This window comes from Saccoglossus kowalevskii, chromosome 2 (genome assembly GCF_978046115.1).
Source record: "Saccoglossus kowalevskii chromosome 2, keSacKowa6.1, whole genome shotgun sequence".
Lineage (NCBI taxonomy): Eukaryota > Metazoa > Hemichordata > Enteropneusta > Harrimaniidae > Saccoglossus > Saccoglossus kowalevskii.
The window spans coordinates 28262570-28286773 of record NC_140642.1 but is presented as its reverse complement, the minus strand read 5'-3'; the positions used below and the strand labels follow the sequence as shown (position 1 = coordinate 28286773).

The following is a 24204-nucleotide window of genomic DNA, read 5'->3' as shown; positions in this document are numbered from 1 at the left end:
TTGAGTGCAAAGACATTTCAAAAATACAAAATTTTTATGTCACAAATGTGTTTCAAAGGTGACAATGCAAGTTTCAAAAATGGAAAAATGTGCAAGTTCAAAAATGAAACTATTGTAAACACTTTGTTAACATGTTTGAAATAAATTCATTTTTGACATTTTGCACTTTTGAAAAAGTTACAATTTTTAATTCAATTTAATTTAAATTTACAATATTTAATTGCTAGTTTGTCATTTTTCGTATGTTTGAAACAGTTACCTTTTTACATGCACTTCGAAATGTGAAGGAAGAGATGCATATATACTTTTAATTATGTATGTGCATGTTTTTCGGGGTAAAAGTGCCTATTTTGGTTAAAAAAGGGCTAAAAATATGTGCTGCATCACGAATGCACATCAAATCTGTTTTTGGATCTGTACATGTTAAGTACATTTTTGTGGTCAAAAAGTATAATTTTTTTTATTCAGAAAGACGCCCTTTCGTTGTAAAATTGCGTCTATCAATATATGTTATGTATTGTGTTTTACTAGTATGTGAAGTTTGAATGCAATAGGTAAACAGGTGAATACATAATCTTTACCCTATTTTTTGACCAAATTATTTGACTTAAAAATATTTAGATTGCTAGGATGGTAATTACTTGAATATTGAGCGAGGCTGTTACAGTCCATTTCCAGATTTGTAAAATTTAGTGCCAATATTGATGCCTCTACTCAGCTGTACATCTAATAATGCCTGATTCTGAACCAATTTATCTGGAAAGAATTTTGTGTAAATTGTCTCAAAGTTCTGGTCTGCTTTTGGGCAGACCATAGATAAAGGTCATATCAACCTTGCTGGGGGAGAGAATGAAATTGACATAGGTTTATACATTAATGACTAGTGGGGTATAGGATACAGGTTTCAGCACAAGTCTAAATCATTTGTATTTAGTGAATTATGACATACAAGTAAATATGGAAAAAATTTCCGGTATGTTGTACTGGAATAACAAATCTTTAATCAAGACAAAATAATAGACCAACATGTACATTTAAAGCAAAAAACTAAAGAACACTGCAAAGGCATACAAACCAATACAACAAATACATACTATGACAGGAAAACAAGACATAATTTAAAAATCGTAAACTGAAAATGATATGTAAAATTAACAGTGATGGGAGCGATATACAATCATTCTTTGGAGACTGCTAAAGCAGCACAGTGAATTGAGAAAGGCTGTCATATCATCACCCATCTTTAAGTGTCAGTAAAGAAAACTGACCATACAAATGGAGTTAGTCTGGACACAGACTTATAAAGCTGCAGTCTAAATGGGGGTATTGCTATGGTAACCAAGCAGCTCCTTATATTAAAATTATTACCATTAGACAAGGATAGCCAAATATTGCAATATACATCATTTATATCAGAGTGGAACCACTAATTTAATGAAATATCAATTCAGAGGTTGCTCAGAAGATGGAAGGGAGTGGAACTGCACAATTTTGCCATGGCAACAATTAAAGGCATTGTGGGTAATGACGCCAAATGGTATTGTCATGACAATGTCATTCATGAGTAATAAAGCCAATTGGTATCTATACTAAATACTAAATATAGTGATTACAACTTTCTGCAGCCTGCAGAAGTAATAAATCAGATTCCATCTGTTGAGTGAATTGTATGAAAAATTTACCATATTTGGAGTTACAAAGGAAAAATATTTGAGGCAATTATGTTGACTTTGTCAAAAAAAATTGCTAAGATAATGCAAGTAAAATAAAGATTACCAGTTTTACAGATTGTAAATGTATGAATAAACTTAAAGTGAATTCTGTTTTCTATTGGTTCATATGACAGACTCATTCATGAAGTAAGTATCATCACAAGTACACCTGAGAGAAAAACAATCACATCTATAAAGACTTAACACAATATAATTCACTATATAGCAGTCTTTCATTGAAGACATAATTGTTCCACACCATTGTAAACATGGTTGTGAATTAGGAATTAAATAGCGACTTGGACATAATGTCAAAAATAGAAGAATAAACTTGATATACTCACAGTAAGCTATAAACACGCTTCATTTAAAACTGTACACAGATAAAAACATAAATCATTGCATTGTTTTCATACCATATCATTCATTATTCACTGAGCATGAAATGTAATTGAATCAATGATGATTCACCCAATCAGAGCTCTAGATTTTGTGTCATTGTGTCAAAATATTTACTACAAGCCCTTGAACAGGAACAAATAGATAGATTTGTCAACATTATTTCCTTGTATAATAGAAATTTACATAGTTTGTCAATAACTCTCAATGAAATACAATAAAATATACAAGTCATGTTATGTTACGACACAGTCCCTATTGAATCAGAACTGGAAACATGCGCATGTTAATATGTTTGATATGATGTATCATTTAATTGGACAGTTTGTTTGACGAGGCATGTCAGAGACTCTGCTCTGAAACAGCACCTGTTGAACAAAATGATCACCAGTCGTCCATTTTGAATCCAATCACTATAACAATGACATGCACCAAGCTTTCATAATGTCCATTGTATAGTTGACCAAAATCTGACCTGAGATCTGGTTCTTGGATTTGCGGAAATGCATGATTATGATGAATTTTTAGCACAAAAGGGCATTTGGGCCATCTTGAAATGGACCCTGAAATGAATAGACATTCATACGTCTTCTGAAATGCGTTATGTATGAAGTCTGAATGTGATTGGCCCAAGCACATCTAAAAAACATGAAATGAAAAAGTTTGACAATAAACAGCATTATTATACATCTGTCACCGTAACATCATAAGTTACAGCATGCCATAATTTTACTGTATTTTACAGGGTATTCTACCATATAAGGAAATCCAAATATGGAATGATTACGTGCGAAAGCACTCACCGGACACAAAGAAGTTCACTGATCCTGTTCTTTGAATTCGGCATTCCTATGACATATGCTTGAAAAAGATGTATAATAATAAGGTTATTACGAAGATACCACAAAGTATGCACTGAGACAGTACGCCGTGGCATCAACCTCTGCTGAGCGTCAGTCGATACTTCCGCTGTACCGTTTCTGTGCATACTTTTTGGTATCCTCGTAATAACCTCATAGTATTCATTAGACCAAATAGTGAAAACATCTTGAGCTTGCACTTCACAGTAAATTGAAGACATAAGCGTGATCATCGATACCCTTATTGTGTTTATCAAGAAGCAATATCAAGCAAATATTATTAGTTTTTTAAATTAATATATCATTAATTAATATAATTAATAGTTTAATTCTGAATGCAGAATAGATTAGTAAATAACACTCAATTTATTAAATTATTAAAGACACATTATATTGTGCGTCTTCTGTCATAAGTATGAGCTGTAACACTCGGCACCATGTCATGTATAGCAACTACAAATTGCAAGTATGTTTATGCAAGTACTATTATGTAACAACAAAAAATTACACACTTTATTTAGAAAAATAAATTATAAAACCAAGGGTTGCACAGAACTTGATAGATTATGTTACAAATGCATATAACAATGATATGATGAAATATTAAAAAACACTCATCCCACCTTTGACCTTAATACTTTAACATTTCAATGAAAAAAAAAAATTTACAAACAACACACAAAGCACATGGTGTGATTCATTTGGGTTTCAAAAAATATTCCACAATTAGGATTAAAATACAAATTATATATTTGCATACAAATTATGCATATTAAGAGACATTTTTTGTATTTTGGGTCGTCTGACCTATCAGCAAAACAATTGAGGATAAATCAATAAAGATGAAAATAAGACTTACAAAAAGAGCTATAATTTGAATATCATACGTTTATATGTATTTGCAAACTTCCATGACCACTAGCTAAGCCATTTTTTAAGGAATGAAAAAGTCTGTAAAAAATACATATGCGGGAAAACATTTTCTTGAAGACGCTCATCCATTGCAAACTCAAATTCCCAGACACTAATGTCACTTCTCTTATTTTAGTGATGTTTCAATTAAAGCAGCGACATTCTTATATGTGTAGTAAAATGGTCCACGACACCAACAAAAATTAGTAGTGTGTCAGAACCTAAAGAACCAAAAGTTCCATCATACAAAGAGTTTTGAATCATATTGTGGAACACATTCAACACAACTTACTTAGAAAGTAAGAAGTAAGTTGGTAATCAATGCTTACTTGGCAACAGATTTTACAAGTTGTCAAATAAACTTCAAAGGGAATAGACCAAACAAAACAAAAAACATGTCATAAAGAGCCAACCAATTCCATGAGGAATGCTTCACATCACGAACTGATTAGTTGAAAAGGCAGCATTCAGTCAGTTGCAAAATTCTGTGCCATTTTTGGTACCCATAAGTAAGGATTCAATTTGAGTTTTGCAGCGAGATGAGTGCAATTCGATGACAGTAAATTCAAACTTTATCTACAACAGTAAAGATTCTCCACTAGGCTGTGATGACTTTGGTCTGGCATACCTCAAAAACAAGGTGACAACTGTGAAAGTTGCCGCATTAACAGGAAATGCTCTAAGCAGTGTAGAATTAAGTCCACGAAAAAACACCTTTACCCCTCCACTACCTGGTTCCTTGTAGCTCTTCACAATGCAATCAATAATTCCACTGTATTTGTTGGTATGATGCATTCCATCTGCTTGTAAGCGTGACTTGATCACATCGACAGGATATGTAGACATCCAAGAACACATACCACTAAAACCACCTGCTAACAATAGTTGTACTAATCCCAGATGCTCAGTTGTGCTTCGTTTCTCAAAGTTTGAACAAAAGAACTCATATGCAGCAAAATAGACACCAAAACTCGGAATTTCTCGGAGGAGTGTTGGGACCATCCCTCGGTAGCAGCCTTTTATTCCTTCTTGATGGTAGATCTTCTTAATGCAATCGATGGAACCTTTGTAATCGTGCTGAGTAGACTGAAAGTAACGTCTACTTTCACCTTGGCCTTGTATTTGCATTCTGGTCTTGGCCAACTCCATGGGACAACATATGATGCACTGCAGGCCACCTGCCACTGCACCCGCTATGAAGTTACTGGCAATAGTTGGATGCTCAAAGCGTCTAAGCATATTCCCTTGTACTCCAAACACAATGGCATTGATAAAAGTTAGACCCGCCAAAGGAGATGCCATTCCTTTGTATAAACCAAATACCTACAATGCAAAAACACAATAATAATGATAAAATAATTAAGAACTGAACAGAAATTTCATCATCCTGTTTTACATAATAATTTAACACAAAACATTCTCCCAGCCTTGCCTGTCACAGTTGTATGTTATATAGCATCTGTCCATGCACAACTGAGATCCGGTCGCAGAATGATGATGAAAATGAGCAACTTTGATAGAATTTGGCCTTAAATAGCTGTATTTCGTCTATCTTCATTTGGATCACGAAAGGAAAGCATGTGCATCTCTCTGATATATCATGAAGTTTGAACTCGATAAGTTATTGTGTGACACACTAAAGGCGACGTCTACTTTCACCTTGGTCTTGTATTTGCATTCTTGCCTTGGCCAACACCATGGAACAACATACGATGCACTGCAGGCCACCTGCCACTGCACCCGCTATAAGTTACTGGCAATAGTTGGATGCTCATAGCGTCTAGGCATATTCCCTTGCACAAATGAATGTTAATGTGTGACAGACTGAAAGTAACGTCTACTTTCACCTAGTCTTGGCCAACTCTATGGGACAACATATGATGCACTGCAGGTGACCTGCCACTGAATATATTGAAACAAATGAATGTTAATGTGTGACATGATGTATAATGTCAAGACATGTCAGAGATATGGTTCTGGAACAGCATGCATTTACCGTAAACAAAATAGCTGCCATTTGGCCATTTTGAATAAAAAGTATCAAGTTTCCTAATGTCCAATTTATGTACAAAGTTTGAACAAAATACATCCATTCGCGAAAAAAGGCTTAATTTTGACGGTACAAATATGCTCGTCACTTGGCTAACTTGACTAGATCATGAAATGATTATACATGCATATGTCACCAAAGATGTGTGATGCATGTGTGAAATTTAAATGCTGCGTGCACTTAGGACAATCCATGTCCATGTTTTCAGACTATGCCCAAACATCGTACAAATAAAGAATATGGACTTACCGATTCTTTTTTTATGATCAGAGAAAAACAATGAAACGTTCCTTTATACTTTGCATTACTTGCCCCTTGTATTTGTAAACGCACCTGAAAAGAAGCAATAACAAAACATTTTATAATTATGGAATGTCGCTTGTGTGACTACTGTTTGTAACTGGTCAAAATCTCATGGAATATGCTGTGGGTGGTTTATACCATTATTATTTATTCTGTATTCCACTATTAGTAGTGATCAAGAAGACTGGGTGTAAATTTGGCTGAAGTTATCTTCATCCACAGGAAATGATTCCGGACACAATTACAAAATGACCATCAATTATACAAATCTATGGTATTACTTATGATTATAGTACTTATGTGCAAAGTTTAAACTGAATCAGACGATATAATAGTGAGAAATAAGCAAGAACATGAATAAAAACAAAACTGCCTCTAGGTAATCATTCTGACTGGGTTATACCATTGCTATTCAGGTATGTCCTTGGGTGGTTCTGACCTAACCCCCCCCCCCCCACACACACACACCATTTCATCCCATCCCATTCCATCCTATCACACCCACCCCCCCACTACACAGACTCAGCATACTTACTTTCACAGTGTCAAACGGATGTCCTACAATAACACCAGCACTCCCTAAAAAGATAAAAACATGTTTAACTCACATTATCTAAATACAAACAGAATACAATTTTTAGCTTTTCATGAAAAGTGAATTTGTATAAAACGATCAAAGTAGCAACAGGGGTAAAACATGTTGAAAATTAATCTGCGATTTAGGAAAGTCACCAAGATGCTAAAAGTCTAAGTACGTTACTATAACAACCTATCCATCACCTGACAGCTCAGATATAAGTAAATATGGTAGTGCATACATATACGTTTTGTCTAAGAACAATTTCAATATTATGGTTTTTTACATTTCTGAGTAATGAAAACAGATTTGTTATCACTTTTGATCATAGTGATTGAGCTGTGAGTTGCACAGGATGTTCGTATCATTGTATGCTAGCTAATCTACTTTTGTTTTCTTGCTATGACTAAATAAGTACACGCATTTATTTGATCATTTTGTCCTTGCTAAAAAACAAACAAACAAACAAACGTCATGTGCAATTCACAAGATATTTGCATGACGCAAGACATGTGAAGAGCCAAACATGTCAGAAGCTTGTGTTGTTGGTAATGTTAGTAATGGAAAACTGATTTGAATGCAATGTAATGTAATATACAAAGTTTCAATCCATTTGAGTAAACAGTCATTATGAAATAGAATATATAACTTATGAATCGTATTCAAATTCAGCTAATTACCATGTATAGACTGTAAGATACTCTTATTAAATGCAAATCTACAGAAACGCGCACATCGTCTGATTCCCACAGTTTCACTGAAGCTGATCTTCCATGGCTGTCCGTACAAACCTGTGCATAATTGTGTGAGGAAAAGCTGTACTGGACATTAATTAAATTGAATAATTTCATTGGGGTGCAAAGGAGCTGAATCTATCAATTAGTATCCCTGTAACAACAACTCGCATCAAGTTCAAATCAAAGTAACTGATTCTACCATCTTATATCACGTTATAGTTTAACTGACAAAAAACCCAAGACTTTGCATTCCATTTACCATGGGAATGCACCATAGTGTGTGTCGTTGTTTGGTTTCATCGACAGTGAATACAAGTTTATATTGGTGAGGAATTGGCATAATAAATGCACAATGATTGGCAAAGGTGAACATACAGAGACACAAAGAACATGCTAAAAACAATTAATTGTGCATATTAGCTAATTATATTTAAGAATAATTTTAAAAGAACAGTTGTGCAACTACACAAGCAGTTTGCATGTACCAATTTGCAATTAATTTGATCAAACTGTTGTCATACTAATATTTGTGATTGAATCAAACGCACAGTATGCATGTAACAAGTTTCAGTTCTTTTGAGCAAACAGAATTAGAAACTATCATCATACCAGGTATATTAATTTACACTAACGGCAAACATGTTATATTTTTTCAATGAATTTATGTAAACATACACAAAGAAAATGTTAAAACAGATTATCATGCAAAGTACTATGTGTGGACTAGCACCGAAATTGTTTCCGTGTACTAAACTGCATTCCAATCAAAGTATTGGTGGAATAAGACACACATCAATATGACATATGGTACATCACCACCCATGTGTCACTGCATAATATCAAATATCGTTGAGGGCAGTGTTCCAAATAGGAACGACAACTATACATATGGTTTAAAGAGTTGAATGTTAAATTTACTAAATTTATGAGAGCATTTTGTAGTATCTCACATGTAGAATTAATCCCAAAATGACACAAATATTTGTTAAAAATAGACTGATGCTACAACCTTCTGACATGACACAGGCAGTTTGTAATAAAACATGTATTACCACATTCATAGTGAAAAAATGTACAGAAATATACTAGTAGTTAATCGTAATCCGTCATATCATGAGCAGCTATTTTGATCCACCTGGAAATCCCAGTATCCCAGTTACCTTGGGCATGCACATTCGCATTTTTCTGAGTTGGAACGCTTATGCGAGAGTGAGATTGAAACGGGATCTTGGCATCATGTCACCGTAGTTGCAAACCCCAAGTAATGTGCACCTCTGATACAATGTATAAAATAAAAAGAAAATGTTGCACCGAAAGGTTAGTGGGAAAAATTACAACACTCAAAGGATTAAGCATGCTAGCAATAATTTCATTCAAAACTGGATGACAATGATGTCCAATGTATGTACTAAGTTTCAACAAAATCTATTTGTAACACCCATGATGATGTCATAATTATGATGGTGACATATTTCGCATCTAACTGAAGTTTTACTGAACCTATACGTGATAAACTTGATGTTTTCAGTTCATTCTGGTCCATTCTTCTAAAACAAACAAGTACATGAGTGGAAATTTAGTCAAAGACAAGAAAATTGAATAAGATATGTGCCTTATATAAATGTATCAGCAATGCAAGTTCCCCTACATAAGCCATAGGGATATTTCTGTATGCAAATGAGAAGCTAATGAGGAGCCTCGTTTTAAAATACAAAAAATTAAAGTTGCTGTAAACTGAGTTTCAAGTCCATTTTTTCACTTAAAAAAACACTTTTTGCTTAGAAACATAAAAATTAATAATATTGATAAAAAAAAAATAACCAATTTTAGGCGAGAAGGTAGCAGGCATTTCAAAGGCACTTTAACTAACCTGAAGAAAAAAATAAGTCTTTTAATCAATAAATGTATGTTTAATAATTACAAATATAGCTCAATTCAGGAGAACAATTTACCGTACTTCCCTGATCATAGGTTCATGGGCCTGAACATATAAAATCAGCAAAAGTAAAGGGTGGGCTTATACTCAAGGACCACTTCAGAAAAGTTGAAGTTTTTTTTTTACATTGTAACCGTGTCACTCATGTTATGACACTCATTTATAGGGAAATGGTATTCATTTTTGTTTTCAACCACAAGAAGACGAGTTGAAGTTGGCAACATGTTACAAGAAAACTTGATTAAAATTTCAACACACGTACAGAAAATAGACTGAATGATGGTAGCAAATAAGGATTTATTACTTACGTAAACGTGCTACATAAACTACAATACAAGTTGGAAAAAATTGACAATCCCCGGGAGACAACAAGAACAAGAAAAAAACAAACATGGCGTTGTCTTCATTTGAATAATTTATTCATGTCCCCTATATTCTTATTCTGTCGTTAATTTTTCATCACTCATCACTTCATCTTAACGTTTGATGGTGTATATTTTTTTGGTCAGGGGATGGTACCGCACAGATTTGCAAACTGAGAATGTAACTTAATGTAATGTAATGTTACTGTGGCAGGTTTAGAAACATAACTCATTCTCAGCCCATTCTCATCTATGCCATTGTAGCTGCAATTACAACCTTGCCATTATAAAAATTTGTTTGGCTCATGAACTATCTGTTCAAAGGTTCAAACAAGACATATTGACTCACTTCTTATCAGTATTATGCATGACACAGATAAAGTACAAGACTTGTCATCCACCATACTGAGTTTCTAGTTTTATCTTGTTCTTATTTGTTTCTAAATTTTTTGTTCTGTTTTCTTTTCTTTTGTTTATACAACCATAAAAACAACTTCTGTAGTATGTTTTTCGTGTTGAATAAAATTATTATACTGAATTAATTACAGATGTCATCATAAAAATCCAATCGTTCAATATGTTCAGGATCGGCAGCTAAAATCTCAATAGCGGTTTTCAGAACACACAATTGTTGGCTTAATAATATGTCTTGTGCATGACACAGATAAAGTACAAGACTTGTCATTCACCATACTGAATTAATTACAGATGTCATCATAAAAATCCAATCGTTCAATATGTTCAGGATCGGCAGCTAAAATCTCAATAGCAGTTTTCAGAACACACAATTGTTGGCTTAATAATATGTCTTGTGCATGACACAGATAAAGTACAAGACTTGTCATTCACCATACTGAATTAATTACAGATGTCATCATAAAAATCCAATCGTTCAATATGTTCAGGATCGGCTGCTAAAATCTCGTGTGGTTTTCAGAACACACAGATGTTGGCTTAATAATATGTCTAACATTCTGTGCATCTTGACATTGTGTGTGCTCTTACTATCGATTATAAATTGGATATAGTCTTTGTATGAAGTACAAAAGAATACACAGCGCCCAGAATTATGTTTTTTTTATTTATTAAAATTACGGAATTACGCAAATAAAAATGACCTTTAAGTATATGACCAGACAATGAGGAAGTGCAGTATGAATTTAAGCTGATCCTGCGATTTGTGGATGAATATGACCATACACAGACATCGCATTGACACGAACACATATATGATTAATCGTTCAAAAATCTAGTCTGACATTTGTGCACCTCGCATCACGAGTTTGCCGATGTCACCTGACTGTATGGGCATTACATCTCCAAAATGACTTTTTGGCAAAAAAATTAATAATTTAATTTCCAGAGGGTTGTGTAGCCAAACTAGTTACATAACTGGAGTTCTAAAAATCCCCACAACCTACAAGAGTGCACATTGCATCTCATTAGTTTGCTAACCACATTCGATCTGACAATGACTATTACAACTGTATGTCTGGTGACAAAAACTGTTAATCAAAATAACCAATGACGTACAGGTCATCATACTTATTCTGCACATGTGCGTGTGCACAGTGACTGGTTGGTAAGAACCAGTCATTCAAATTTGAAATTAAAATAACGCTGTTGTTTTCTGCTTTAGTTATTAAATATATATGTATTATCAGAGGTACATTACTTGGGGTTTGCAACGCGCATAGTACTGTTAGTGGGGCAGATAACAACAATTTTGCACAGAAATTGTGCAAAAGGTGATAAAAGCACCAAATGTTGCATGGTGACTCTCAAGCGTAAACCAGCCTCTCTCAGTGACAGTGGCAAACTTCATATGTTTCAGAAGCCACAGCTTGTTGACATACTTCAATCAAAAGTTACCCTACCAGACATAGAACCAGATGGAAGTACTATCATCATTGATGGCTCAGCCCTTGTCAACGCCCGAGGAGCTCAAAGATGTTTGGTGAATGTGCCAGAGAAGATATTGTTCCCAAGCTCAAATTGTACGGCGCCAAATACAAGCGAGTGGACATAGTATTTGATGTATACAAGACATCAAGTCTGAAGTCAGTGACTAGGTTGAAAAGAGGGCAAGGTATTAGGCGAAGAGTGACAGAAACAACCAAGACCCCAACAAACTGGAGAAATTTTCTGCGGGATGATAGCAACAAGACAGAGCTGTTTCATTATCTTGCAGAGAAAATGTGCGAGACTGACACAGAAAACACTGTTATTGTGACAAAAGGAGTTGATGCCATAAGCAACAGAAGGGAGTCCTGGGATGGTGTGGCCCCATGTTCTCATGAAGAAGCTGATACTAGAATGTTTGTGCATGCCAGGAACGCAACCCTTGAAGGTAGCAAGTCTCTTATCATAAAAGCCAATGACACTGATGTGGTCGTAATAGCAGTGTCATCACTGCCATTCCTGCAGGAGCTTGGTCTTGAAAGCATGTGGATTGCTTTTGGTCAAGGCACCAATGCTAGGTGGATTCCAGTCCATGATGTTGTTTCTGCAATAGGGCCCAAGAAATCCAGTGGGATGGTATACTTTCATGCTTTCACTGGGTGTGATGTTGTCTCTGCTTTCCGTGGTAGAGGAAAAAAATCAGCATGGCTGACATTGGATGTCTGCAGGGAAGTGTCTGACACCTTCATGAAACACTGCCTAGGTGAAGTGTCTGATTGTGACCTTCAGAGAGGTATGTGATGGCAATCTTGAGCTTCAACCTGAGCTTGCTCAGAGTCAACCTGAGTTCCACCCTGAGCTTCAACTTGAGCTTGGGAAATTGTTTACAGCAGAAGCTCAAACAAAGTTGGGGCACCTACACTGAGCTCCAACCTGAGCATCTATAAGATTACATCAGCACGGTTGAAGTTGAATATTATGTTTCCAATTCAGCAATTGCCACACACGTACATAAGACCGAATACATTTCTTGAAATATTATGTTGAAAATAAATCTCGCTAAGTGAAAGGGAACCACTTTAAAGATTCACAGTACTGGTAAACGCTGTAGCCATTGTTTACTAATCACTCAAACCCGTAAAATATCTTACTTTTACAAGCTACGTTGACATCAATATCTGTATTATGTGGTGTTTATATTCATGAGCGCCCAGTAGTAAAACAAAATGCATAGAAACGACTGTTTCACCACAAAATAATGGTAAGATGTATAATCTGCATGGTATGCTGAGAAATGTTGTGGTCTCTGTTGTCAATTTTTTTCGGTACATGTTTTTCCAAAAACATTATTGTCTCCCACCCACCTCCTAAATGCCAAACAACACAACAAAATGCATGTATCATCTTTTTTTATTTTGAATGTTTCTAACATGGAATGACAACCATGCTTTATCGTACTTAGATCTATGTCCATTTTTAGGATATGACTTCAATAAAGACTATTATTATTATTATGAAGTACAATATTCCCTTCACCTTTCTGTCAATGTATTACTATGATATTTATAGTTTTGTTGTGCTTTTGAGATGTTTTTGTCTCTAATGTTTTACCTTTTTTGTTTATGTTTAAACAATCTAAGATGACTAATCACTAAATAGTCGGCTTTATCTGTCATTTACTCAACAAATTTTAGGGTACCAGTATAAAGAATTAAAATGCAACAATACAGAATAATTTGCGGCTTGAGTATATTCACAGTCCCCAGCTCTATCTTGTATAGAGGGGCTGTGGTATATTGAATAAAAAAGAAAGAACATGTCAAAAGTCTGTTTTGGGTGTAGAGATACGTGTTAGACCTTGAGTTTATGTTTGGTCTTAATATAGCTTGTAATCAAACAAACCAGGGCATAGTCAAGCCTGGTTTTTACCCATCAAGCTTTGCAAAATTTTAGTTTTTGTTTTGTATAATTTGGGGTAGATAATCAAATTCACTTAAATTACCTGCCTTCAAATATCTATGAATATATCCCTTTGCTTATAGATATGCTAATTTTTGTGTTGGTTTAAAAAGTAAGCTGTTAGAAGGGTTAAAATGGTTGGACAACCGGAAGTGCTCTGCCTGCTGCCAAGCTTTAAATTATGACATCACATATTTAAAAAATGTTTTATCGGTGCTGTCCAGTGGCGGATCCAGAGGGGGGGCATGCCCCCCCCCCCCAATGCATGAAAATGCATCTGGATTATGCATAGCTTCTCTGCGATTTACACTCCGTAAATTTTAAGCGAAGCTTTGACCCCCCTCCCCCCCAATACATTTTGCTGGATCCGCCACTGGTGCCGTCTATCTTTTACAGCTAGACATATCCAGATTGACGTTGTTGATGGGATGGGCAGAAACAAAATAGACTGGCTAAAGGGACCAATCCATGCACTTTCATCAAATACAATACATTTATTTGAAATAGATAATAAATACACATCCATTGACCTTTCCATCGTCGTTGTTTCTGTTAAATAATAAAACTGAAGATCAATTACATAATAATAAATTACATTTCTTCATGAATTGTCATCTCTACAACAATTATCGAGATGAAATGAAGGAAAATATTGAACTCACTAAAGAAATAGATAATAAACAAAAAACATTTATATTTCTGATGAGCAATAATAACCAAGATATAATTAAACAAGTAGGGAAGTATATTTACAGATCTTTTGAAATCATAAATGAAATTTCTTTATAAACTCGTTACTATACGTACTTGTATATAACTTTCATTTACTACGTACCGGTTTTACTTTTATCTTATTATTAACTAACTCAACTTCATTTTATTACTTTATTGCTGTTGACTGATAGAAAAATTGTATTTCTAAGGATGCAATAAAGTTTATTATTATTATTTTTAAAAAAATCAATCAATTTTTGGATAAGTCATTTTTCTTTTCAGAATAAAATAAATTATAACAGCAGAAATAAAGATTAGAATAAAAACAGGAAACATGTTCCATACGTGTGGAACAACTGCTTTAATGTGTGACTTCAACACATTCAAAAGCTGATTTGATTTTAGATTCTCGGCACCCCAACTTTGTTTTGAGCTTCAAACTGCTGTAAACACTATTCCAAGCTCAAGTTAAAGCCCAGGGTGGCATGGCACCCATGTTTTCATGGAAAGGTAGATTTGGCTGGTGGATTTAATTTTTTTTAATTTTTGTCCGCTGGTGAGTATGTTTCTTTCGCTTGCTTTAATGGGTGATTTCAACCCAGCTGATTTGATCTTAGATGCTCAGGTTGGAGCTCAGTGTTGCCGCTCCAACTTCGTTTTGAGTTTTTGCTGTAAAAAATTTCCCAAGCTCAAGTTGAAGCTCAGGGTGGAGCTCAAGTTGGAGCTCAGGGTGGAGCTCAAGTTGGAGCTCAGGGTGGAGCTCAAGTTGGAGCTCAGGTTGACTCTGAGCAAGCTCAGGTTGAAGCTCAAGATTTCCATTACATACCTGCTTCAGAAGCTAAAGAACTTTGTTGTTCTCATGTATGACAGATCCAGTGCTGCTGCCGGTGTGAACAAGGCAAACAGAGGTCATATGACTCAATTCCGCCAACCAGAGCTGCCCTCATGGAACATGCAAAGCATGCTGCCTACCAGGTTGGAATCATCTGGGGTCAGGCAACAATTCAAAACCCTCAAATCAACAGCCCTGATGCCTGGGGATGGACATGGACAGGAGAGACATGGCAAGTCTGTTGGTCAACTCTTCCACCAGTCGCAAAAGTCTGTCAGGAACTGACCAAATGCTCTTGCAAGAAAGGCTGCAACCGGAGATGCAAATGTTTTCGCTCAGGACTCTCCTGCACTGCTCTCTGTAGTTGCATGTGTGAGCAGTAAGGAATAGGACAAAATTCCTAATTATTTAAAGTTTGCATAATGCTATTACATGTAAAGACGCTAGTTTTAAGGTGTTTTACTATTTGAATTGTTGTATTTTGTTATTATTATTGTTACTGTTATTATTGTTAAGGTTGTAAAACTAGGGAAAAGGGAATTGAGCATGTTATAAACCATAGCCATTGACATGTAATGTTCACTTAATTGAAATGTTATTGGCACACTTTAACATAATTTTACATAAATAATATGTAATATGGTCAGTAATTGTTTTTTCTTTTTGGTGTCATTATTTCAGTCGACTGATCCTTTAAAAGTTTACTATGTTATAAAGTAACAAACCTTAAAAATAAAAAAAAATTAAATAAATTGAATATGTGTATTCTGTTATTAATTTGTCATTTTCTGGTACAACTGGTACTCTGAAGATTGTAAAGCTAGAAAAATTTAATTCAGTATATCGAAAACCATATATATTGACACCAAGATCACTCCAATTGACCAAGTACATTCCTGTAAGTACGAAAAACCCTTATCTGGAGTCCCATCTGGCGGCCATCTTGAAAAATGGCCGCCATCTTGGAATTTTGAGTGGCCAATCGGGTGGATTTTTTAAGTATCCCCTTACAAGTCACTATGCCAAATTTGGTACTTTTATCACCATTTGCACAATTTTTCTCTTATCTGCCCACTATGTATGGTGACATCATGTCAAGATCCCATTCAAGTCTCATCTCGTAGATAGGGAGACTGATGCTACGACCTTCAAACATGAAATAGGCGGTTTGTAATAATCAATAAAACATGAATTACCACATTCATAGTGAAAAAATTTAATACATCGAAAATGTACAGAAAATAAGGTTATCGTAATCCGTCATATCGTGAGCAGCTATTTTGATCCACCTGGACATCCCAGTATCCTAATTACCTTGGGCATGCGCATTCGCATTTTTCTGAGTTAGAATGCTTATGTGAGAGCGAGATTGAATCGGAATCTTGGTATCATGTCACCGTAGTTCCAAACCCCAAGTAATGTACTTGGTATTATAAATATGTTGATATTAATGAAACAGATTATAGGCAATGCTATTGCAGCAGATCGCGAGCCTGTATTGATCAGCGAGTGACACTTTCTTATGCTGGTTGGCAAAAATGTAAACATATGACGTAACAGTGCAACTGCCTATAGGTTGTTCAAGTAGCGTACTTTGTAAATTTAGAGAATATCTGAATCACAATTCAAATTTTAACACAATTTACCCCTGTTGCTAACTTGATTATTATTATGACTATATTGATTAAATATTAATAAATAATGATTAATTAAAATATTACTATTAAATATTTTTATCCAAACACATCAATATTAGGTAAAACTCGGATATCAGGGATTTTATGTTTTCCTCATTAGTCATCAAATGTGTAACTTGTTTTCACTTTTTTTTGTTATATCCCATATTGGGCATATTGAGTGTTTTTAATCTATATTTATTAATAATATTTTTTAATAATGTGCATGTGTTTTGGCTTTAAGCAATTTACATCATACAAAAACATAGTTCGATGTTTATTTACCCTTCATCCTGCCAGCTCCAAGTAATTTTACATTGACTTGACCAGATGAGGATTAAATACTGTGGAATACTTTATTTTCGCTGGAATTAATTTTCGCTGAAAGGGCTTTTTTGGCATTCTTTATGGAATTTATTTTCACTGATTTTTGATGAGTTGAATGTGAAATATAGAAAAAAAGGTATATTAGCTGGATTTTATTTTCACGGAATCATCTCTTCAGCGAAAATAGCGAAAATAAATTCCAAGCGAAAATAAAGCATTCTACATGATATATTTCAACCTTTGATCAAATTCAGTGGAGGAAACCATTTTAGTTTATTTTTTGTTTACACTAGTACATTCGCTCGGTAATATTGATAATGTCTGTTGTCCCTGGTAGACTGCTATGGAACATGTGGTGTCGTCACAATTTTTGAATTTTCTTAATTGTTTATATGGTGATTTTTAACTTCATTATTTTTATTATTATAAAAATAAATTATTTTTAAAGTTTACACATTCTTCAAGCTTTATTTAGTAATATTTAATTATGCATTCATTTTTACATTACACCAGGATAAACTGAAGTATTGCATTGACCAATCAGTTGGCCATAGACTAGAATCAGCAGGTTGTCACCTGACATTATAAACCAAAGGTGATTGGATAATACAGCCAATGACTGTACAAGTATCAACAGCTCTACAAACAAGTCATATCAGGTGATGATCTTGTTATTGCATGATTAACTCCAAATGTCGAAATGACAGAGAAATCCTACGTACTACTCCGAAAAATAAATCTAATTATGTGTGACGTTGGTGGACACACATCTGCAGTAATGACTGCTGATGGTTTTAGTATACCAGGGGATTATATAATAATTATCATATAAGCAACAGTGATATTCTGCAGTATCCACACCATGCGATATCTCATTCAGACCTAGTTTTTTTTTTTGACTGGCTTTAATGACTTACCAAATCTAACTTCACCACTACTATAACTACTACATTTAGTAAACATAGGTTGGTTTATCACTATTATTTAATGGCTACTATTAAAACAGATGATTACATTTCCTTGATTTCTACGAAATGGTTTTATTCTACAACTGTCGTTTACACAACCCAGTTACCGGTACACGTATATGGTTTAGGTTACCAGACTACTTTTTCGTGGAAAACACAGGTCAAACATACATGCATTCATTCAGTTAACTATGGTGAATATATCATATGAAGTTATAGGAATACAAGGCAAGTACTTATGCTTGTCTAGAATTATTGGGAAATTCCCATTGAATGCTATTTGTTATAGGAATATAAGGCAAGTACTTATGCTTGTCTAGAATTATTGGGAAATTCCCATTGAATGCTATTTGTTATAGGAATACAAGGCAAGTACTTATGCTTGTCTAGAATTATTGGGAAATTCCCATTGAATGCCATTTGTTTTCTAGGAAATAATGTTTTAATATACACATTACAGGTGAAAGTGTCAAAATCTCAGTACTCGTACTGAAACAAAAATCTTATGATAAGTTATTTTTCCTATTTATTAGGCGAAATGCCTGCGAACGAATTAAAAAAAAATGTACCGCTCATGTAGGCTGAGGGTGTGTAGAGAGGCGTGTTCTCATAGCTATTACGTGATTGGTGGCTCAGATACACGCAATGTTGTCTGTGACGCAGAGTGTTCTACCGGACAGGAAATGCCACCAGCATTGAAAAAAGAAAACATTATGGACACGTCACAATCATCACATGTTCAAGTTGATAATCGAAGCTTTCGATGAAAAAAGTTATAGTAACTACATAGCCCCGAATAATTCAGCACATGTCTGAAACAATGTCCACTAAAACAACTTGCGAACTAACCAAGAAACCAAACTCACCTCCGAGGCAACCACCGATAAAATCCAACGCCATGTCTTTGACTTGATCTTGGCGGCAACGACAATACAGCCTAATCTAAGAAACTGTACTTCATGTAGATAACCCAAATATGATATACCATGTACAGAGGTTACTGATGGTACACTGATATAATTCATAAAACAACCGGTGACGATTTTTCTCAGACGGTCGTAATGTCACGGTGTTCTACCTGGAACGCAGATCGACTATTTTTAAAATTTGGAATGTCCTAGCACCGCCGAAATATATTTAGCGTGAAAACGAAATTGAAATTCGCGGACTGCGGTATTGTCAAAATACGATTAATTTAGACAGCGGATGAATACATCTGTTGACCTCCGTCTGTGTACCACGTTGATCATCTGTACTGTGCGTGCTGTAAACGGATATAATTTATGATAATTAGGTACCACTTGGTGGCGTCCTATTTTGGAATTTGTAAACATGATCAAGTGCGTCATTACCAACATCACGTGAAATCTACGTCGATGCTCGGCTGACTTACAAGACGTCATAATTTGTTGCCAACAATTAAAAGAACTGTCAATCTAAAATCCGTACTTGTCAAAAGTGACAAGGACAAATATTAATCTCATTTTGGCAGAAATAAAATAATAACAGGAATTTACATGTAATATATAGACTCGAGCATAATGCCTGCCTAAAGCGAGGCTCCGCAATGCAATCCCAGGGATTTCACCAGTGCGTCATAGGAAATGTAATTTGCAGGGTCCGCCCAGTTGTTTACTTGGCACATAGTTGCTATAATTTCAACCGTGGTCCATTGATTACTGGATTTGTGTACCCGCAGTTTCTTTATAACACAGGGTTCTGGGACATCTGATACACGAGAAATCAATAATATATAGGCTGTCGCAACACCTTCATTTGAGAGTGTTATATGATGTTGTTGTTTTTTTAAATTTCGCACACAAAGTATGGTCTGTTGTACTATACATCACACGAATATATATAGCGTTCTATGGAGAACAACTTACTGCAAAGGGAATAAAACAGGATGGGGAAAATTGTAATGATGGAAAGGCGGATATCTATCACTTTTTATTTTTTTATTTTTTTATTTTTTTGCAAATCAATTAACCACTTGAGGATCATTGTACGTGCGGTGGATGTTATCGCGGTCAGTGAACCCACTAAACCCACTGCGCTCTCTGTTTGTCCTTCCCAATAATCGAATGACGTAACATTTTTGAAAAAGAAGGAAGTCATTATAATTTTGTCGAATCGGAGCCATGATTTCAACAGAAAAGAGAAAACGGGGTAACAGGGAAAAGATACTGGATACTGGCACATTCAAGGAAAATACAATTTTGTACCAGTCATATTCTTCCCCTCTTCAAATGTCTGACTCCTAAATAACAGCCAATTCTTCTACCCGCCTCATTTATTATATAGTGTGGACCCTTCATCTAAGCACGGTATGGCCATATTGATGGAAAGCTCCATTTATCACATTTATCTGCGTTTCGCATCTATTCAATACGTAAGTTAGTATATAGGTATATCGAGTGAACGATAATTTATAAAAGTACTTAAAATGCTTTTAATTTTTGGGTAATGTAATCACCGACATAAGTAATCGCCTTTATCATCGGGCAGCTAATAATAAAATGAATATTTCTTTGTTTCATCAATTTAAAGACACAACCAGATGCTGAGGATACCCTTAGTTATCTAAGAATTATTAAGTGTTGTTCTAAACTAAGTTGTATTTACTGTTGACAAAACCACTTCTACTGTTCAATAAAACATCAACATTGAAACCTGGCGATATGCCAGCACATTCTATTCATCCACTAATCACGTTTCCTCACAATGTCGTGTATTAACACACTGGTCACGGTATGATAGTTATTTTTGGAAGACTTAGTGCGTTCACTCAAAATATTCGGGTACCCCTTAGAAAATAACACTAGCTGTATTATCCCCGGCGCAATGCTATGTTGGAAAATTTGAGAAACGAAGAGCTATTGGTGAAGTGGACAGACGGAAATTTACACCAACTATAATGGACCTACTTCCTGCGAAAAAAAAAAGTTAACTTTTACGTCTGCCACCTGTAACATCTAAAAGTTTGTTCATTAATTGTCCATTGCTACTGTGAAACAATGTCCTAAATAAGTATAAACTACTTCTACAGTTTTATTACGTGAATAGAAGTATTCTTTGGTAGTTGTTTTATTGTCATACATGTAAGAACTAATACTTGAGAAAATACCAACCAGGAGAATCAGATTACCCATGGAATGGAAAATACCAACCAGGAGAATCAGATTACCCATGGAATGGAAAATACCAACCAGGAGAATCAGATTACCCATGGAATGGAAAATACCAACCAGGAGAATCAGATTACCCATGGAATGGAAAATACCAACCAGGAGAATCAGATTACCCATGGAATGGAAAATACCAACCAGGAGAATCAGATTACCCATGGAATGGAAAATACCAACCAGGAGAATCAGATTACCCATGGAATGGAAAATACCAACCAGGAGAATCAGATTACCCATGGAATGGAAAATACCAACCAGGAGAATCAGATTACCCATGGAATGGAAAATACCAACCAGGAGAATCAGATTACCCATGGAATGGAAAATACCAACCAGGAGAATCAGATTACCCATGGAATGGAAAATACCAACCAGGAGAATCAGATTACCCATGGAATGGAAAATACCAACCAGGAGAATCAGATTACCCATGGAATGGAAAATACCAACCAGGAGAATCAGATTACCCATGGAATGGAAAATACCAACCAGGAGAATCAGATTACCCATGGAATGGAAAATACCAACCAGGAGAATCAGATTACCCATGGAATGGAGAACAGACACTTATTAACATTCTGAATAACAAACTGGAAATGGTTTCCATAGATATACGCATAGAAGACATCAAAATAATGCCTAACAAACACTTAATTGATTGACTACATCTAAACATTCATGAAACAACAACAAATACATGTACTATGGAAGGCACATTCAGTCCACTATAATAAAGAGCTAAGCAAATAACACCGAATAAAAGGCATGTTAAATACTACGTAAAATCACAGAGGGACGGTGGCCAAATCAAAGTAAGCACGTACTGCATGCGTCACTCGAACCGGCGCTCATGTACGGTACCTAATCGCCTAGCTTCACTACTAACGTCACTCAGGTCAGGTCAGTACACGTCTTCCCCTTGGCCACCGGGCATCCCCCAAAACGGATGCTTAATAACCGAGCTTATTACGTGCAAATCCACGCCACGCAGCGTACGCGAGCGCCGGTTTGAGTCACGCATGCAGTACGTGTTTACTTTGATTTGACGTAGTATTTATCATGCCGTTTATTCGGTGGTATTTGCTTACTTTACTGTCTTTGTCAGCAGCAACTATGAGTTTACAATTATTTCACAGTACTTATTCACTCTTAAGAGCTACCTGATACATATTCAACCCACGGCGTTATACCAGCTAGAGGATCAACTAGATCATGGAAGATCCACACGAGATAACAGACTGGCAAAACAAAAAAACACCTGGCATCAGTATCACAAACTCTGATACAACTTATACGAGGATCATATGGAGGATTAGTGAACAGGAAGACAAACAAACTAATAGCATGATTATCGCTTATCACTTTTTTATCAAAGATCATGCACAGTTTCGAAATTAGTAATGTGTTACACAAAATCATCACAAAGTGAAACACAGCCTGCTACGAAAAGAGCATTATCGTTGTCATATTCAAAGTGTTAAAAGGAAACCAGGAAAAGATAACTTTACAAAGAATATAACATGTCATGATATGATATGATATGATATGATATGATATGATATGATATGATATGATATGATATGATATGATATGATATGACACGATATGACATGACATGACATGACATGACATGACATGACATGACATGACATGACATGACATGACATGACATGACATGACATGATATGATATGATATGATATGAAAGTACTGTGTGAAGCAACGGCGACTCCTTGAATGTTACTACAGTTACTCAATGATGAGTAACAATCAACAAGTTGAAGATTTATCGATTCTGATTATACAAAACTTAGTATTTGAAAACAACTACATTTAGGATACCTTTCAAGATTTGTTGAATCTTTAGACAATATGCATATGATAGGAGACCTGGTGATTTTTATGGTATTCTTACTTGCTGCCATTATAATAAACACCTTTGTATCTATGTCTATGTCAATTTGTCAAAAACATTTATGAATTTCAGAAAAAGATACTACATCAATCAGAACATTGGTTGTGTAAATTACCTAGGGATAAGCTTCCAGAAAAATGAATAGAAGCTGTAAATATTTTGGCAGATACCACAATAAAATTATGTATTTCCTGAAGGAGTCTTTACCCAAAGATACATACTGCAAAATATACAGATCAAAATCTGGGGTTTGAAAATAAAAGAAAAAAATCATCTAAACTTCGTTAAAGGATTATTTCGCCTCAACAATTATGCAACAAACGCTGCACAAATAGGTGAATTGAGTGAAATTACCATGGGAATTTTCGATGACATAGTAATTGACTCAGCCACACAATAAAATAAAGCAACAACGTATAAAGAAAACAATTATGAACAAAGATATGTCATTTATGGTGGGAAAAATTGGTGTTTGAAAAATTAAACTAAGGATATATGCTATATTTAAAACAAAATACAAATTTCGGGAATTCTCAGCTATACTGAATCCAAAACAAAGAATTCCAGAACCAAGTTAAAAAACAAGTAACCATAATCAGGAATCTATTGAAAAAAAAGAAGGCATACAACTTCAAAATCATATCCCTCGTACGAACACCATGCGCGTTGTCAGAATTCCCACGAATGACACTTGTATTGAAACAATGTCAAGCTACGCTTGTGTGGCAATGTGGCACATAGGCACCTGACAGTGTATGGCACCACGTGTATTATTATAATTATAATAAACATTATCACCTGTGACAACACAGTCTGTAGTACATTTCATCACGATATGGAAGTGTACTGTACTTTTATTCAATGTATTGCCGGGAA

At 35.1% G+C, this 24204-nt stretch overlaps 1 protein-coding gene across 1 annotated transcript; it reads right to left on the bottom strand.

Moving 5' to 3' along the window:
• Positions 1–978: 978 nt before the first annotated feature.
• Positions 979–19681, bottom strand: LOC100377912 (mitochondrial basic amino acids transporter-like). Its single transcript, XM_002732575.4, has 4 exons — positions 19093–19681; positions 6772–6815; positions 6183–6266; positions 979–5206 (listed from the first exon to the last, which is right to left on the bottom strand). Exons 1-4 carry the CDS (start codon positions 19124–19126, stop codon positions 4460–4462), a joined length of 909 nt encoding a protein of 302 aa, XP_002732621.3. The 5' UTR covers positions 19127–19681; the 3' UTR covers positions 979–4459.
• Between the last annotated feature and the right edge of the window lie 4523 nt (positions 19682–24204).